The following is a 13210-nucleotide window of genomic DNA, read 5'->3' as shown; positions in this document are numbered from 1 at the left end:
AAATTAAAAGCGTTATCGATATTTGAGCTACCAGTTTGAGCCAGGAGTATTTTTAGCATGATAGCTCAAAATAAATACTTTACAAATAACACAGTGAAAAATATCTGTTAATTTAAAAAAGTACACGGGAGAGGCTACTTTAAGTAGAATCTGTTCAAAATAGCACATGTAAACCAAGAAGCATTTTGAGCCTGTTATCTTACCTTAAATAAGTGACCTCATGAGTCCTTTCAGAAGACCAGGACATGTTAGATAGAAAGGACAAAGACGACATGGGTCGACTCTGGCTAGTTGCAGTGCTATACCCTGTACTACTTGTGCGACCACTTCGCCGTGATGCTGTGCTAGCACGACTCTGGCCTTCCCTTGGAGTAGGTGATCCACTGTACAGGCCATCTCTGGGTGTCATCTCATCGTATGTTTCAGTTGGGCTATCAGTGCGACCTGCAATGTCTGATGCAATGGTCTCCATCACTCGTTCACAACCCGCTGCTTCAGCTAGAGTGATCATGGTGCGGCAGATGGAGTTGAGAACTGCCTGGTATGACAGCTCTGAATAGTAGCCTGCCAAAGACATCAAATTAAAATAGACATTTATAATTAGATTCAGCTAGTGTGATCATGGAGTTGAGTACTGCCTGGTATGACAGCTCTGAATAGTAGCCTGCCAAAGACATCATATTAAAATAGACACTGATAATTAGATTTCCATTATTTATTGTGCTACTGACTTCCTAAAAATATTTAGGAAGTCAGTGGCCCAATTCATTTTTAAATGTACTAGCGGTATGCCCAAGGTCCACGCGAATTGTGTGGATGCAGAGGACACGCGTGGTTGGATTTGTATAGCAACTTTGTTGACCACATTTTCACTGTTTTTGAAGCCAATTCTTGACCGATTTCAATCCAATATAGATTATGTTACTCCCAGTAATCTAAGCTTTCTTCTTGTGTATGTTTTATAATATTTAGATACAAATAGGAAAGGCCTTTTGATGAACACACACATAAACAAAATTTTGCTAATTATAGTATGTATTTATATGCATCTGAGTGGATGGAACCCCCGGGGGCATCTGTCACGCCATGTTCATTAATTTGAAATTTTCACTGTAATCAACTCACACAACAGATCCCCAATCAGCATATCATCTCCAGTGTCACCACTAGACAATTCAGTGGCAGGCGTATCTATTGGTCTCTCATTGCCCTCGGTAGACTTGGACCAGCGCCCTCCAGTTCTATTGTTCTTATCACTGGAGCGTCCTTGGCCTCCTTGTTTGGCAGATCGCTTGGAACCGGCAGACAAAGTTGGCGATTTGGTAAGACTTTTAGGCTGTGAAACAAAGAAGAAACACATGGTTGAGTAATTATATTGTAAATTGGTTTCACAAATATTTAAGGTTGGTTTGCAAATTTCATTGTAAACTTTACAGGTATGATGCTATGTATAATTGCACCAATTGTCCAAAAGCAACATATATCTAATGGGTTGTTTTGAGAAGCAACTTGTTTGGGCTATTCCATTTAAAATCCACACTACCCCTGTGGGAGATTTTGGAAATATCTGCCACAGGGGGAGTTTGAATTTCAAATGGAACGAGTGCATTAAACAGCTCCATTTGAATTTCAGACACCCTCTGAGAAAGATTCAACCTGAATCTTCCCCTGAGGGAGGGTGAGTTTCAAATGGAGCTGCGAATGTGATAATTCCATTTGAAATTCATACTCCCTCTGTGGAAGATAATTCCAAATTCTTCCACATGGGTAGTGTAGATTTTAAATGGAATAGCCCATTCTATGGGTTGATTTGAGTTTTCTGAATTTCACCATGCTCTATTTCAAGATTGCCAACAATTTACAGCCCATTTCCAGGACATATCGCTTGGGTGTTGCTCTACCCACATTTTAAAAAAACAATATTTTAGAGGGTAATTTGAGTCAAAAAAAATTTTTTGCAGAGGAAGGGTTTATCTTCAGTAGATAGCAGGGTTTATCTTCAGTAGATAGCAGGGTTTATCTTCAGTAGATAGCAGGGTTTATCTTCAGTAGATAGCAGGGTTTATCTTCAGTAGATAGCAGGGTTCATCTTCAGTAGATAGCGGGTTTATCTTCAGTAGATAGCAGGGTTTATCTTCAGTAGATAGCAGACCACTGGTTTATCCTCAGTAGATAGCGGGTTTATCTTCAGTAGATAGCGGGGTTATCTTCAGTAGATAGCAGGGTTTATCTTCAGTAGATAGCAGGGTTCATCTCAGTAGATAGCAGGGTTTATCTTCAGTAGATAGCAGGGTTTATCTTAAAAATCTTATCAAAACATATTTCAATACAACAGACAATTGGGATGTTCAAGAACGATAATAGACTGAATGAGGTTAGCTTACAGGGAACATGAAACGACAGTATTACATGATCTGTACAGTTATAAGGTTCACAAACCAATCCATGATACCAGCCAGCAGGGGTAAATTTGGTACAACACCAATTTGGACTGCTCAGAGGCAAGAAAGTTATAAAAATTAGATCAATTCTGAAGTAAAGCACAGTATCACCTGTTAACATAGAATGTTATCATTGGTTGGTTGATATAGTGAACATATTTGACTGGGTAGTAAAACAGTGAAAAGTACATATTAGAGACCTTGCGGAATGAAGTTACTTTAACTGGAACGGCAACTTCAGAAATATCGATTGGATTTCTTGCTCAAATTTACTCCAACGCGAACGTATGGTTGGTTACTGCAACAACAGCGCCTTGTCGCTAAACTCGGGACATGTGTATCATGTGTGCGTTCAAAAGAAGGGCATGTGTAAGAGCTTGTAACCGACTACATCCAAATGTCTCTCTTTTGTTTAGTCAAGTGGTTATTAGTCCCACTTCAAGACAAAAGACTCTACCTTAAGGGCAGAGTAATGGGAGAGAACATGGACCTTTTCGAGCTTCATTATTTCTGAATTGTATGTCCAAAGTATATAAAACTATACATTTTTGGAAAGGAAATGAGTCAAGGAATCCCATGGTGACGTCAGATTTGTTCAAAAATCTCAAGTTTTTGAAAAATCACAAAAATTCACTTTTTACCCCAATTTTTTGTGACAACTTAGAAAAAAATCCGTTCGAGTAAAAAAAAATTCAGTTAGCTTTTCATGAAGAAGAGACATGAACTTAGGGAAGGTTTTTTTATTTTTTTGAAATTCGTCTCTTTTTTTTTCGAAATATTGAAAAAAACATGTGAAAAAAGCCATTTTGTCATTCTATTAAGCTAAAAATTGCATATAATGGTGTATATTTTTGTTTAAAACAAATATTTTGAAAAAATGAAAAAACCTTCCCTAGACTTTGATGTACTCTAAAGGATAGTGCAAAAAGTTTACCCTTTGCTTGCATATTTTTCGAGTTATCTTGTCACAAAAATCGCAATAATATTGTCAAAAGTGAACTCTGAGAAATCGACGTTTTAGTAAAAAATGTCAAAATTATGCACAAAACGTCCTTAAATTTTAAAACGGTAAGACTTTCACACTTGTAAAAGCTGTATCTGGTGCATGGTCTAAATATGCATCTTTTGCACCAATGAATCTATAATCTCTGCTTTCAGTGCGCCAAAATTCAAAATAATTAAAAAATCTTAAGTAGTATTTTGACTGCAAATTTTTGTTTTGTTTACACCACATTTCCTGGCGTTAACAACATACCGAATGCGCCTTGAATCGTTGGACATACGCATGCAGAGTTGCGCCGCGTCACACTTGACGCGAATCGTGGCTGTAATCACAATATTTCGTGATTCGCGCATTTCTGACTCATTATTTCCGCCAATTTACTAAGCTGTCTTGAGCCATGTGACTTTTTAGAGTTGAAAAGAGTGAAATAAATCAAGCAAAAATACGAATAAATATTAGCAAGTTGTATTTTATCAGTTTCAAGTGAAAGAATACATCTTAGTGTTGATAAATATCAAAAAATCTCAAATTCGGTCATGGACGAATGTGTCTTCCATTACTCTGGCCTTAAGAGCTTCGTTTGAGTAAACATGAATGAACTCGCGATAACATGGATTATGTCGGGACCCAGCGTTAATCTCCTTATCATATTATTTTGAAACTAGCTAGGCCCTATACGTTTCAATTAATATTCTTACGATAGTTATAGGCCTATATATATAATTTATTATTTAATAAAGGCTCGTCAGCTTTGTCAATTTCATATTCCAATTTACTTCGCAAAGCCTAATGAAATACATATTCTTTATTTCTTTTCCCTCCTTCAGAATCTCTCTCCCCCTTCCCCTCCTGTTTCCCCTTCCCTACATTCTCCTTATTTTCCCCCTCCTTCTCCCCTCTATCTGTACTCGCTCTCTCAAACTTGACCCTCCTATAATTACCCACTCGCACTCCTGTTTCCCCCTCCCCAGTGATTTTATCAGGGTTTTTCTGTTAGGAGGGCATGGGCCGATTCTCAAAGGGAAACGTTGTTACAAAAATGGGCTTAAAATGGCAGAAAAAGGACTAAAAGCATAAAATATCACGGCGGCCAGCATCCAAAAGGGGAGGGCCAAGAAGGAAGACAAGATGTCCCACGAGGGAGCCCCCTCCCCCCTTGGCTACCAGCAAAGCACCTCCCTGTCCACTTCCAATGCCCTCCCTCTCCTCCTCCCTACCCCCTCTCTTACCAGGCACAACCTATGACATGTTATATATAAAAATGTTATGCACCTGCTTTACTCTTCCAGAGGTATCGTACACTGCTGGCTCAAGTAAAACCAGACCATTTTACGGAACTTAATCCCCTTGGCGTTGAAGTCAAGCTAAAAACTTGGTTCCATAAACTGATTTGGTGTACGCCATGAGCACACACAAAACTATATATCAAGTGTGATGTTTGGAACAAAAATTATTTTGATCTAATTCAATCAATAATTTTCATCAACATGTAGCATGTTTTTTACCCAACCAAATTAGATTTCCAATAATTGGTCTATTAACTGGATAATACATAAGTGGTAATTATGTAGGCTATGAGGAAATAGGCAAACTATTGTTCTAAATTATGACGTATTTTATCATAATTTACGGCACACTATAGATTCTCGCGTTAACTTTAACTTAAGCGGCTTTAATGGCAGAGTGGTTTTGAATACATAATCCTCTATAATCCTCTAGACGTTAAAGTTTGTGGTTTCTAACTCCATTTCGCAAGGTCTCTACTTTAATAAGCCAAACAACTTGCGGTACAGCAATATTTGGTTCAATGTGAGCTAGGTAGCACCTGGTAACATTAAAGGTAAATTGTGAGTGTTTGGTTTTACACAGAAATATGTGTAATACAATGGTGTGTGTGTGTGGGAAAATACCGCCAAACAAGGACACGCACATGATATTTCACATTTAAACCGTAGACCTCTCTACAATGAGGCGACTGTCCTCAGTTAAATGTCTGCAAACGTCCACAAGTGCATAATAATGCATTTGCGATATACATCCTCCATCAAACAGGCAGTAAACCATCCGCAGTTGCTATGTAAAATTTCATATTTATACACATACACACAAAAATGGTGGGAAACATCCTTGATTATGTCGACAGAGTACAGATTAAGACATCCACATTTGCTTAGTCCTAAACTGCATTCATGTTCAGAGATGAATACATGTGGGGAGTGCGTGGGTGGGTGAAGTGAGGGAAACCACTTTCACTTGTCTAAGGTGTGAGCACAAATAGTAAGTCTATGGGCTCATCGTAAAGCCTGTGGGGTTGTGGGGATGAAAGATCAAGCCTCCGGGATGTGTGGAATAGATCAATTTAAGGGAAAGGGATGTGACTAGGGTAAATATCATATCAATTTGGGTCACAACTGGGGTCACAACCGGGGTCATAACCAGGTCACAACAGGGTCAATAATAAAATGAATTGTCAATATTTACATAAACAAGTTCCTGCCATTTGATAGCACCCTTAGGTGGTTTGGTTGACTTTGACAAATGTGAAAGTAAAAAAATACAGATTAAGAACAATGATATGATGATAAAGATACATGTTTAGTGTTCAGGCACATCAAAAAGGGCCACTTAATAGACAGTTGTCACATAAACATTTGGTTGGGAAGGGCACTAATTAGGTTGAATGTACTTATACTACTATTTTCTGGCTTACTGTACCGAGTCTAATATGAAACCATCTAACATGAGCAAAAATTTGCAATCAATATCTTAGGTTTTGATAGCCTATAATACACTACTATAAAAATGACTCATGAGAGTAAGAGACATGAGCATCAAACTACACTGATCATATCTTAAGCGATAAAAAAACCAATCCTGTTCTATGAACAGATGGACTTGCCAAGAAGGGTCAGTCGATCAGGATTTTTTTGTCGCCTCATAACCTGTGTTTTAAAAGATCATTTCCACCAAATTAACATGAACATCTCTTATCTGAGTGTACTGAAGAAATTATGATGATATTTATATTTTACATTATACTTCTCTTACAAATAGGCTATATAACAAATCACTTAGGCGACGAAAAAAGAAAACCCCGTTCTACTGGCCAGACCGACCCCGATTTTGAACAAATTGGGAAAGAAATTTGCCTGTACAAATAAATGCCGACCCAAATTTCTGAAATTTCAGGAACAATTTTTTTTGTATTTTCTCAAATTGCAAATTATTTACAGATTTTAGAGATTTTTTGATTCAAAAAAAAAAAAAGAAAAGAAAAAGAAAAGGCCGACTGACCGATCCTACCTGAAAGGTCCGTCCGCCTGTAGAACAGGGTTTCTTTTTTTCGTCGCCTTATAGAGAAAAAGTATCATTTCACATCTAAGACATCTAGAAGACATGATAGAAGTCACCAAAACAAAAAAGAACTGGGGCAAAATATACGAGCAGGGAAATTGAGCCCAAAGGTTACAACTTCAAATACTATGGATTTAAAAGCAAAGGGAAGGAAGAGAAATAAACTGTTTCCATTATGAAATGGCAAAAATATCACTTTATCAAGTTGATGGCAAAAAACAAATAATGCACAATAAGTAAGTTAAGAACTCAAAAGTACATATAGTTGGGGTGTAAGAGGGCCTAGATACAGACCTGCCAACCTTTGGGATCACAAAACTGTATTCTGAAACTCCATATATAAATTGTATTTTTCATTAAACAAAAATGTATTTTTCAACAATATGCGTAGACGAGCTTACGAACAAAGTTTTAACACCAAGAATTTTTAAACCAGTAATCAAAAATACTTGTACTGTGTTTGGACTGGTATGTTAACAATGTAATGTTAGGTAATGTGACTGCAATGTATATAATATTTATATCCATTTAAAGTGTATCCAACATATATTGGGCTATTGTAGTTGAAATACATACACCCCCTATGGAATATGTGATATTAATCTTCGACACAGGGAGTGTGAATTCAAATGGGGTTACCTAAATGGGTGATTCCATTTGATAGGGGTGTGTGGAACTGGAATAACCCATTAGCGTAACAATTGAATTGAAATCAATATAATTGCATGCACAAAATATAAAAAACAGACTGTAAATTAATAGCACTTTGGAATCAACATACCAACAAATCACTGCTTACAAAACCAAAGTTACCTAAAAATAATTAAGGAATTATGTACTTGCTAACATAAAAAATGCACACCTGAACATCATTTGTATAAAATCACTCTATTACCAAGCACTGCTTTTATGACAGAAGCCTAACTGTGTACACATACATGTATTACAAAAGAAACAGTAGTAGTAATGGTAGTAATTTACATTTTGTTTAAGAATGCCTTTGAGTTGTTGCACCACTGTTGCTGGTGCTGGGTTTGGACCTGCGGGTCTGTGTATTAATGGCCTGTTTATCTTCAATGAGATATGATGATAGGAAAAGAAAACAGATAGTTAGAAAAGATTATGTCATTGAAAAGTGATGCGGAGAGACATGGAATTTAACATTAAAATTTCATTGCAACCTTGCTGAAACTTTAAAACATCACTTCACTCTTGCCATTTGATTAAAGTAAGTATTTTAAAGAGCCAGCATGCTTATCCCATGTAAAGATAATTTGGTATGCGACACACCTAGCTAAAGCAAATTATCTTCAAACATGCTTTCTGATAACAGAATTACAAAATTCAAAAATATCTACTTCTGGCATGCAGTAAATCACTCCATGCAACACACATATTTTATGACAGAATAAGTATTTAGTAATTGTGTAGGTAAGATCCATGCAAGTTTAGAACATAACGGTTACCATGATGTGATGGTTTGTCCTTTTCTGATTAAATATAAGTCTATGAGTCTGGAACACAAAAGGTAAAATTAGATCACTTGGCAAGAGAAATATACTGTAAACAAGGGGACATTTTCAAGAGGTTTCAGAACCAGAAATATTTTTTGACCCTTGTGTGGCTGTTAGAATCCATACAAGAAGAATTATACTGTCTTACAAAACTATTCAGAACACCTAAAAAGTACCAAAAAGAAAAACTTTCGGTCTGCACAGGAAGGAATATCTATGATCTCCTTGTTGGGCCAAATATACTTCATTATGTAAATATTATTTATTACATTTTCAACAACTCTTTCTACACCTTTGTACAGGAGCCAACCATTGTTACTCTGTGATGATAATAGCTGGGAAGAAAAGCAGACCATCATAGGAAAATTTTGACCTTCGTATTGAAGATATACATTAAGTGTCCCAAAAGACCTACTTTTAGGTCTTTTATGAAACTTCATGCATATACATAATACTTTAATTTAAGTACATATCAAGGACTGACATTAAATGTGAAAAATGTCAATTTGTAATAACTTCCATAAAATTTGTATATTGCAAATTAAAAAAATGACATCAGTAGGACATTCCTCATATTCAGAATGCAATTTGGTGTCTGATGGTGCTCTCAGGTTCCACAAAAAATATTCGCTGTTGTAGTGCACGTTAGTAACCATTGGTTACTGGTTCAAGCCTGGCTCATACACCTGTTCCGAATTTTGATATGCCATAGGCTTTGTGTTGTGATCATTTTGATCAGTGGTTCATAACAAACAAAGTGTGAGCCAGTTGACCTAGCAACGGTCATATTCTAACATGCACTACGACATCGAATTGTGCAAAGGTAGGTGACCGAACCCTTAGTTTACCTAGATCAAAATCAAAACCCATTTGGGATTTCAACGTTTTCTACATGTTTGTAATAACAGTAACCTATATTTACATGTTATGTGAATCAGTAAATGAAAATATATGTATAAAGTATAAACAACAGTTTCTATTATTGTTGATGAGATGCTTTTGGGTTATCTTTTCTCAACTTCTCATAGAAACTGATTAGACCTTCCAATCAAAGTTAATTAATTTTAACATTCAAATAAAAGTGACCTACCTGGCCAAGAAGGATGGTAATCAGATCATTAGCAGCCTCCTCTATATCAGCAACATAGTCATGGAGTAACTGACTTCTCTCATTCACTGTGTCCAAGATTATGCCTGTAAACTCATCAGGTGGCTGCACAGATAAACAATAATAACAATTTCACCAATATCAGAAACATAATTGAGGAGCAAAAGGTTTCAATCATTCACTACAGTCTCTGGCAGAGAAGAATTAGGGGTTCATTCATATATTTTCATGACTAAACAATGTTCAGTCATGAAAATATCTGAATGAACCCCGTTTATACATATGCAACATTCTACATGCTATTCCTCCACAGCTAAAAATATCATCATTTTTCAAATTGTGAGAAAACATTTACTTGCTCAGTCCATCTTGTTTGGACGCCCGTGAACATCACATACCGGTACATCACTCACGCTTTGTGTAAATAGCTCGCAAGCATACGCGAGTATATCCTACTCGCGAGCATCCAACGGTTCTAGCACTGCTTGTTTACAACCGTAAAGCCAGGCATAAACGTGTTTATGCCCGCCTATCGACCAATCACGCATGCTGTTATATAGCGCATATGTATTAACAGCATTTATTTACATTTTGAGAGTGTGCACAGCGTAAACACGGAAGTTGTGTTCTGATTGGCCGGTTCAATCATCTGACAATCATAACAACGAACTGATAATCTGATTGGCCGAATACGCATAAAAGCATTGGTCGGCGCAGAGCGATACTCTTAAATGGAACACAAAGTTCCGTGTATGTCGCTCATTAACAGGGCGCTCTTTTACTAGCTATGAGATACGAATCAATATTAGGGACAAACAACTGATTTAGCTGGATCAAATACTTTCCACCATTTGATACATACCCAAGACTTGTCAAATGCAGTGTTGATGTCAAAAAGGAAATGTTCACTAATTGTCTTCAGTTTGGCATCAATCTTGTTGTCTATCACATTGTTGACATTATCCACTGTTGTTTTCAACTTTGCATTAGCTGCAAAAATATAAACGAAACAAAATGAAATACGGAGACATTGGAATGACTGCATCAAAGCGAATTGTCATTATTTTTGTCAAAATTGTTACTCAAGAATGCAAAGTTTAGTTGAAAATTCTAGAAGTATTATGAAAGAAAGCTAATTAATCACTTGTTGTAGACAGGCACCATTTTAGTTCTCTACAAATATTTGTAGAGTGTACAGGATTTGCCCTGCATTTCTTGTAACATCAACTCACCTGAATGCACTTGGTGCAAGAATGCATCAATATTCATGGAATTCCAAGCTAATGTGGTCAGCCCATGCTGTAATGCCTGCATCACATTGTTGATATGAGTCTGACTCACCTGAATGCACTTGGTGCAAGAATGCATCAATATTCATGGAATTCCAAGCTAATGTGGTCAGTCCAGGCTGTAATGCTTGCATCACATTGTTGATATGAGTCTGACTCACCTGAATGCACTTGGTGCAAGAATGCATCAATATTCATGGAATTCCAAGCTAATGTAGTCAGTCCAGGCTGTAATGCTTGCATCACATTGTTGATATGAGTCTGACTCACCTGAATGCACTTGGTGTAAGAATGCATCAATATTCATGGAATTCCAAGCTAATGTAGTCAGTCCAGGCTGTAATGCCTGCATCACATTGTTGATATGAGTCTGACTCACCTGAATGCACTTGGTGTAAGAATGCATCAATATTCATGGAATTCCAAGCTAATGTGGTCAGTCCAGGCTGTAATGCTTGCATCACATTGTTGATATGAGTCTGACTCACCTGAATGCACTTGGTGCAAGAATGCATCAATATTCATGGAATTCCAAGCTAATGTAGTCAGTCCAGGCTGTAATGCCTGCATCACATTGTTGATATGAGTCTGACTCACCTGAATGTACCTGGTGTAAGAATGCATCAATATTCATGGAATTCCAAGCTAATGTAGTCAGTCCAGGCTGTAATGCCTGCATCACATTGTTGATATGAGTCTGACTCACCTGAATGCACTTGGTGCAAGAATGCATCAATATTCATGGAATTCCAAGCTAATGTAGTCAGTCCATGCTGTAATGCCTGCATCACATTGTTGATATGAGTCTGACTCACCTGAATGCACTTGGTGCAAGAATGCATCAATATTCATGGAATTCCAAGCTAATGTAGTCAGTCCAGGCTGTAATGCTTGCATCACATTGTTGATATGAGTCTGACTCACCTGAATGCACTTGGTGCAAGAATGCATCAATATTCATGGAATTCCAAGCTAATGTAGTCAGTCCAGGCTGTAATGCCTGCATCACATTGTTGATATGAGTCTGACTCACCTGAATGCACTTGGTGTAAGAATGCATCAATATTCATGGAATTCCAAGCTAATGTGGTCAGTCCATGCTGTAATGCCTGCATCACATTGTTGATATGAGTCTGACTCACCTGAATGCACCTGGTGTAAGAATGCATCAATATTCATGGAATTCCAAGCTAATGTGGTCAGTCCAGGCTGTAATGCTTGCATCACATTGTTGATATGAGTCTTGAATAGAGGGCGCACTGGATCACGAATAGCGCCAACTATGTCACCGATTTCACGCAGGCATAGCTCCAAGTGATTGTGGTAGCTCTTGAATCGCTGCTCCTGTACAAAATCAGAAGTAGTCAAAAAAATGCCAGATAAAATTGTTTCTGTTTCTGTCAGTTCCTGTAATGGCAATTTATTTGTTTCTTTATCATTGTTTATCATAAATATGTAGGAAGGAGGAAAAGATCAAAGGTATCGCTCCCTAAGTCTAACTTGTTTTGTGCATATGGACCTTTGGGTTTCTCATAGCAGTGATAATGAGTGTTAACATGTATTGCAGGTCCTTGATCAGATTGACAGCCTCTCCCTACTTACTTCATCATTGGTATTGTATGATTGATCAAATTTTCTAATTAGCATCCCATCTGACATTCCACAAGTGGTTAGCTTTGTAATTAATCTTGTTACGCCTATTATATAGCCCTTCATCCAATTTTTTGTATGTTTTCTTAATAGAGATGTAGTTGCAAATGGTATCATATATTATAAAAATATTGCATGTTTTCCAGTACTTCTTCAACTTACTTGTTTCACCACAACTTGTGCTCCTTCTGGGATTTCAATTCCAAGACGACTGAGCCAACGACACTCTTGAATTAGCTGTAAAACCCTGAAACAGGTATCAAATAAAATGAGACACACTTAATCAATCAACAGACACAATTGAATAAAACTATCAGTTACTTTTTTATCTATCTATAATTGAGTTGGCAGGGTTGATAAAACCCTCATGCCAACTACAGCAGATTAGTGCTCTTGTGTGCATGATATGCACAGGGCCTTTAAATGCTTTTCATGTATACTTGATGGCTGCTACCCAGGCACAAGGCACAAGGTTTATGTAAGTGGCGTCCACACTCTCCTAGTTTATGCACCCACCTGTCGTCTGCATTGACAACAACTTCTCCTGTATCCGGATGTAGCACCAGCAAAGTTGCTCTCAACCCTGCCTTAGCATGCTCTATCTGTGACTTCCACTGCGCCAACCACAACCCTTCAAATGTCACCAGCGCCGTAGCGATGCGATTGTACAGCTTCACAAGACGACTGAAATCACGGTGATGAGCCACTGCCCTACTATCGCGGAAGACTTTCATTGGTTCCTCGATGCGCTGTAGCAGCTGGCGAGACCAGTGAATAGCCCCTGCAACAGGTGGGGCATTTCTCATCATTGGTGGTTCATCCTGTCAGCAAATAAATGACATATTATAAGA

At 37.5% G+C, this 13210-nt stretch overlaps 2 protein-coding genes across 2 annotated transcripts in view; both read right to left on the bottom strand.

Moving 5' to 3' along the window:
- The window catches only part of LOC140157398 (dynein axonemal heavy chain 5-like), a 120149-nt gene extending 109401 nt beyond the window's left edge, over positions 1-10748 (bottom strand). The window contains exons 1-5 of the mRNA XM_072180580.1: positions 10653-10748; positions 10283-10410; positions 9403-9525; positions 1126-1336; positions 204-564 (exon numbers count right to left, since the gene is read on the bottom strand). Coding sequence (XP_072036681.1) covers positions 204-564; positions 1126-1336; positions 9403-9525; positions 10283-10410; positions 10653-10734 — 905 coding nt within the window. The 5' untranslated portion in view covers positions 10735-10748. The remainder of the gene's footprint in view (positions 1-203; positions 565-1125; positions 1337-9402; positions 9526-10282; positions 10411-10652) is intronic.
- Positions 10749-11768: 1020 nt separating this feature from the next.
- LOC140157972 (uncharacterized) overlaps positions 11769-13210 on the bottom strand; it is a 30003-nt gene continuing 28561 nt past the window's right edge. The window contains exons 12-14 of the mRNA XM_072181221.1: positions 12876-13180; positions 12522-12606; positions 11769-12053 (exon numbers count right to left, since the gene is read on the bottom strand). Of these exons, the coding sequence (XP_072037322.1) occupies positions 11769-12053; positions 12522-12606; positions 12876-13180 (675 nt within the window). The remainder of the gene's footprint in view (positions 12054-12521; positions 12607-12875; positions 13181-13210) is intronic.

Source organism: Amphiura filiformis, chromosome 7 (assembly GCF_039555335.1).
Source record: "Amphiura filiformis chromosome 7, Afil_fr2py, whole genome shotgun sequence".
NCBI classification, from domain to species: Eukaryota; Metazoa; Echinodermata; class Ophiuroidea; order Amphilepidida; family Amphiuridae; genus Amphiura; species Amphiura filiformis.
Note: the sequence above shows the minus strand (reverse complement) of the source record. Positions and strands in the feature narration are given on the sequence as shown.